We start from the raw sequence: 6457 nt of genomic DNA on the forward strand, positions 1-6457 counted from the left end.
CCCGGCCTTCACGGCACAGGTATCGCAGGGTCTAGCCAGAGCATTGGGAATAGATTGGAAATTACATTGCGCATATAGACCCCAGAGCTCGGGTCAAGTAGAAAGGATGAATCAGACGCTAAAGGAGACCTTAACCAAATTGTCCCTTGAGACTGGCGAAAATTGGGTTGATGTTCTGCCTTTTGCCCTTTTGCAAGCATGTTGTACTCTATTTATCAAGGGATTGTCCCCTTACGAAATTTTATTTGGCAGACCTCCACCTATCTTGCCAAGGCTAGGAGAACGACATAAAGGAACAGCTAGAACAGGACCACTTGTTGGCTTCATTCATGGCCCTGCATCTTGTACAAAAGGAAATAACTAAGGCCTTGAAAGAAGCCTTCACCCATCTTCCTGTTCTTCCCCACCCCTTTCAACTAGGAGACTTAGTTTGGGTCAAGAGGCGAGTTTGTGAAATAAAAATTATGATGATTAGGTCCAACTATGTCCCCTTAGTTCCTAAAGATGAATCAAGGGATTGATTCACGGACAAGAAAAGGGGGAAATGTAAGGGTAGGGCTAACCTGTAGCCTTAAGAAATAACATCTTTGTTTTAACACTATAGGTTAAGAGATAACAGCCTTATCCTATCAATCAAGGGATGGATTAGCACTTGATTGGATTGGGGCAAGGGCCTATTTGAACTGTTTCCACCTGGGAACTATTCCTTCGTTCTGTTCCCAGGTGATAATAAGACGATGTGGTCGGCTATAAAAACTCTGTACCCCGGCTGTTTGAGACTTCACTCTGGTCAAGAATGTCCGTCCCGATTGATCGGTTTGCTTTGCCTCTCCTTGCAATAAACTTTGTTGTGACTGTCACTGGTGCCCGTAGCATTCTGTTTCAGGAGTCGTGTGGATGCAACACCTCCCTATTCTCAGGGTGTCTTTGCACCCCCCTATTCTTGGAGTGCCAATCTGGTTTACCCAAACTCGGGTGTGAGCATTTTGTTGACTTTGTATTTCTTTGTGCCTTGTTAACCCATTGGTGTAAGCCCAGGGGATTCCTAAGCTTAGACCCCACAGTTTGGAATAAGATAATGGTCAAGGTGGGGACAGCAGCTGTCTGGGTGATCAAACACCTCAAATCCTTCTCTAAATGTTAGATCCCCTGGGCTTGGGGCTGGCTGTACCATACTGTCTCTACATTATTTCTGGTGAATTTACCCAGTCATAGTGCTTCCCATGTGTATATTTTTTTTTAATTTTTTTTAAAGTTTATTTATTTTTGAGACAGAGACAGAGCATGAATGGGGGAGGGTCAGAGAGAGCCGGAGACACAGAATCCAAAACAGGCTCCAGGCTCTGAGCGGTCAGCACAGAGCCCGATGTGGGGCTCGAACTCACGGACTGCAAGATCATGACTTGAGCCGAAGTCGGACGCTTAACCGACTGAGCCACCCAGGCGCCCTCCATGTGTATATTTCTAAGCTTGACTTCACGTCTGAGCTCAGGTTTATTTTTTCCCAGCTACCTGCATAACAGTTCTGTTTGGATATCTAATAGGCATCTCAGTGAATTATATTTAAAAAAGAAGAAAAAAAAGTAGGAATCTACCCAAAGGACATACGAGTGCTGATGCATAGGGGCACATGTACCCCCATGTTTATAGCAGCACTTTCAACAATAGCCAAATTATGGAAAGAGCCTAAATATCCATCAACTGATGGATGGATAAAGAAGATGTGGTTTATATATACAATGGAATACTACTTGGCAATGAGAAAGAATGAAATCCTGCCATTTGCAGCAACATGGATGGAACTGGAGGGTATTATGCTAAGTGAAATAAGTCAGGCAGAGAAAGAGAGATACCATATGTTTTCACTCATATGTGGATCTTGAGAAACTTAACAGAAGACCATGGGAGAGGGGAAGGGAAAAAAAAGTTATAGAGAGGGAGGGAGGCAAACATAAGAGACTCTTAAGGACTGAGAACAAACTAAGGGTAGATGGGGGTGGGGGATAGGGGAAAGTGGGTGATGGGCATTGAGGGGGGCAGTTTTTGGGATGAGCACTGGGTGTTGTATGGAAACCAATTTGACAATAAATTATATTCTAAAAAGAATGGGCATCTCACATTTTACATGATATGCTTTCCCACCTTTCCATGTCAGATATGCCTCCAGCAAAAGTCCCCAAATTAATAAATAGCACTACTGTCTACCCAAGTGTTCAAGTCCAAATATCAGAATCTATGTTATTTTCCTCATTTCTCATTCTTCACCTTTGATCCATGAGCAGATCCTATTGATTTATCCAAATCCAACTAGAATTGGTCTCCATTTCATGAGCCTCTGCTCCATTTCAGATACCAGTGTCTTTCATTGGCCTGGCTGTAATATCTCCTGACTGGCCTCCCAGCCTCAACTCTCCCCCACGTTCTTCAAAGCAGCCAGATCCACTGGCTTAACTTTCAAGGGGGTTTATTCTACTTCATATTCAGTATCACAAATTTGAGCTTCAGTCTTGTCCAGGCATTCTTCAGCCCTTCTAATAAGGTAATTTTGATTTTGGGGGGGGGGGGGCGGGTACCATGTTACTTTAATGGAAGGGTACAATTGAAGGAAAAAAATATATTTGGATGTTTTGTAAGGGCAATAAGCATGTCCAGTTTGGTGACCTACAAACTCACTCCCCTGTCTATGGGAAAGCCAGTCTAAGGCTCAGTTTATCACCATTGCCCTGGGTAGGTTGTTGAAGAGATACTCTGCCACGCTGGCTTCTGGGGTCTCCACCTTGCTCCCCAGTTACTGTTAACAAATACTAGTGGTGCCTGGGTGGCTGAGTTGGTTAAGCGTCTGATTTCGACTCAGGTCATGACCTCACGGTTTGTGAGTTCCAGACCTGTGTCAGGCTCTGTGCTGACAGCTCAGAGCCTGGAGCCTGCTTAGGATTGTGTCTCCTCTCTCTACCCCTCCCCAACTTGTGCTCTATGTCTCTCAAAAAATAAGTGTAAAAAAATTTTTTTTAATGTTAACAAACATTAATATTTGCTTATATTAGTAAACTAAAGATTTCCTAGTAAAATTTAACAACTCTTTATTTTAATCCCTCCCAATCCCATTCCCTCTGCTTTCTCCAGAGGCAACCCCAACTGTGACTGTCAGGTCATGTTTTTATACTTTTATCATGGCACAGGCTCCCATATTCACCAGGGCTCCATCCATCCCACCCCACTCCACCCCACCCCCATATACCTTCAGCATTTATAAGGAGAAGATTGATTTTTGTGTTTTCCAAGGTCCCATCCACCTCCCACCTTCTCCCTCCACCTTGGGAGATCCTGAGCTGTGTGTGGATAGGGCATGGGTGGGTGGAGAGACTCTTGGAAAGGTGAGAGATTTCCACACACAAATCACCCAGAGGACCTTTATTTCTTTAGGAACCAAATAACTTTATTGAAACCAAATAACTTTATTTATTTATGGCAAAACTGGAAGAAGAAACTGGATTTGCAAGTGCAATACTGCAAAATGCATGCTCGGCATGGTGACCAGGGGAAGTCACCATGCACCCTGTGGCTATGGGAAGGCAGTCCCAACTCAGTTCTTGTCACGGTTGCCCAGGGTGAGCTTGTCAAAGAGGTACTCTGCCATGCCGGTTTCCGGGGCCCCCATCTTGCTCAGGTTGGTGATGTAGCCCCCCAGCTCTTTGATGACCTTGACTTGCTCAGGCAGGTAGTTGGTCTCCAGGAAGCTGCACAGATGGGCGTCGTTCTTGTCGGTGGCCAGCTGGTGCAGGTCGAGCAGGCTCTGGTTCACGCTCTTCTCCAGGTGAAAGGCGCACTCCATGGCGTTGAGGCCGTTCTCCCAGTTGTTGTGGTCAGGCTTCATGATGTCGCGGAGGCGGATGCGGCCCCCACGCAGGTTCTGCAGCTGCATCAGCTTCTCGGCATGCTGGCTCTCCTTGTGGGACTGGCGCAGGAAGAACTTGGAGAAATTCTCCAGGGCCACGTCGGCGCGGTCGAAATAGAAAGCCATGGACAGGTACGCGTAGGAGGCGTAGAGCTCCAGGTTGATCTGGCTGTTGATGGCGGCCTCGCATTCAGGGTGGTAGTTCTGGCGCACTCGAGAGGATGGCGCGGTGGCCATGGCTGGCGGCGCTGGCACCAAGGCGAAGGCGGCTCAGAAACGAGGGCGGCAAGGCCGAAGGCGGTGGCGGCGGGTCTCCGGCGCTTTTTCAGAGTAGCCGACCAGGCAGGCCCGGCGGCAGTCTCCGAGAGGCGGCTGGAATGAGGTCCGTTACTCCGGAGGTGGGGGTTTGAATCCGTTACGCAAATCCGTTACGCGAATCCGTTACGTGAAGGGGCGTGGTCACGAAGGTGAGGGAGGGGGTGGTGGGTGGGGCGCCGTGTTCAACGTGCCATCTGTGCCTGCGTGAGGTACGAAGCCCAGAGCAGCTCCACGCTGTCTTGAAGCCATTTTTAAAACCCTGTCTTGGGGCGCCTGGGTGGCGCAGTTGGTTAAGCGTCCGACTTCAGCCAGGTCACGATCTCGCGGTCCGGGAGTTCGAGCCCCGCGTCGGGCTCTGGGCTGATGGCTCAGAGCCTGGAGCCTGTTTCCGATTCTGTGTCTCCCTCTCTCTCTGCCCCTCCCCCGTTCATGCTCTGTCTCTCTCTGTCCCAAAAATAAATAAACGTGGAAAAAAAATTTAAAAATTAAAAAAAAACTCTCCTTTTTAAATATATATTTAATATAGTTTAATATATTACTGTGATATGTGAATATATTTCATGAGAAAAAACCACAGGATTTTTTATTTTTTACCTGTTTTTTTCAAACATTCATAAAATAACTCTTGAGATACAATTCATATGCTATAAAATTCACCTTTTGAAAGTGAGTATCTACATGGTTTATAGTATATTCATGGTGTTAGGCAACCATCACCACAATCTAATTTCATAGTTTCATCACTCCTGGCCTAGCAGCTCTGGAGCTCTGGGCTGGAACTGGAAGGTCCGTCCATTACCCAGGAGTTGGGAGAGGGGTGAGGATCCGTTAAAGGATTTTTGTGGTCCAGGGGAAAGGGGCCTGGGACTGTGGAGGGGCTAGGGGGCAGGGCTGGGGCGCGGTGGAGCTCGAGCGCTGTTCTAGGTTTTAAGGAGCCTGAGTGACACAGGGAGAACAGGGAGACACTGTGCTGAGCATTTTAATATTTTAAAATGTTACGAATGTAAGTGCAACGGTTTTGAGTTAATCACATGCATGGTTTCTTTGAACAATTTACGTGAATACTGTCCTGATGTGATTGTGCACTAAATACGGTGCTTTTGTGGTATCATTGGTATATTTAGTATCATAAGGCTTTATTTGGATGGCAGCTATCCTCTGTGGCTCAACATCCATGATGTTGACACTTCTGATAGCCTCCTCACTCAGTTCCTAGACCTTACTAGTTTCAGTGACTTCACTTCTCTCCTATTTGTGGTCAGGTTCAGATTTTTCTGCCAGCAGAACAGCACCTCCAAAATCTCAGCGAGTCTTTCTACCTCTTGATCTTCCACTGTTTTCGCACTTGTTCCTCATTCCCTTTATTCTGTCCCATTTCATAAACTTTTCAGCTTAGTCCTAAAAACACATTCCTTCTGCCGTGTCTGGATCCCAATATGGACAGTGTCAGTGATCTCTTCACTGACATCCTGGATTTGCTCACTCCCTCTTACCTGGCTTGCTAATTCCCTTCCTCCTGGGTAAATTCAGATTTCTCTTTTCTCTCACAGGAAACAAAAGGTTTAGGTGCATTCATAAGTATTTTTTAATGTTGATTTATTCATTTTGAGAGAGAGAGAGTGAACAGAAGGGCAGAGAGAGAATCCCAAGCAGACTCCACACTGCCAGTGAAGAGCCGGATGTGGGGCTCATCCTCACCAATGGTGGATCATGACCTGAGCTGATATCAAGAGTCCACCACTTAGCCAACTGAGCCACCCAGACACCCCACCTGGGTGCTTTTTTTTTCTTCACCTAGGTGTATTCTTTTTTTTTTTTTTTTAATTTTTTTTTTCAACGTTTATTTTTATTTTTGGGACAGAGAGAGACAGAGCATGAACGGGCGAGGGGCAGAGAGAGAGGGAGACACAGAATTGGAATCAGGCTCCAGGCTCTGAGCCATCAGCCCAGAGCCCGACGCGGGGCTCGAACTCACGGACCGCGAGATTGTGACCTGGCTGAAGTCGGACGCTTAACCGACTGCGCCACCCAGGCGCCCCCACCTAGGTGTATTCTTAAAGAAAGCACTACTAACCATGTGGTTGTGTTCCTCCTCTCCAACTTCATCTGTACTTTCATTGCCACTCAGCAAGCCTTTTATTTATTTATTTTTAATCTCTCAGGTTTGTTCTACAGAATGAGCCACAGTGGTAAGGAATACCACTGATTTCAAATTGCCTCTTATTCATTCATTCAACAAATATT

At 46.4% G+C, this 6457-nt stretch overlaps 1 protein-coding gene across 1 annotated transcript; it reads right to left on the minus strand.

Annotated features, from left to right (window-relative positions):
* Window positions 1–3414: 3414 nt before the first annotated feature.
* Window positions 3415–4314, minus strand: LOC101085694 (ferritin heavy chain-like). The gene has a single exon (XM_045050616.1). It carries the CDS (start codon window positions 4130–4132, stop codon window positions 3584–3586), a length of 549 nt encoding a protein of 182 aa, XP_044906551.1. The 5' UTR covers window positions 4133–4314; the 3' UTR covers window positions 3415–3583.
* Between the last annotated feature and the right edge of the window lie 2143 nt (window positions 4315–6457).

This window comes from Felis catus, chromosome X (assembly GCF_018350175.1).
Source record: "Felis catus isolate Fca126 chromosome X, F.catus_Fca126_mat1.0, whole genome shotgun sequence".
Classification (NCBI taxonomy): Eukaryota; Metazoa; Chordata; class Mammalia; order Carnivora; family Felidae; genus Felis; species Felis catus.

What these genes read in the sequence shown, in the direction of transcription:
- LOC101085694 (XM_045050616.1), bottom strand. Translation starts at nt 4,132, where the DNA reads ATGGCCACCGCGCCATCCTCTCGAGTGCGCCAGAACTACCACCCTGAA.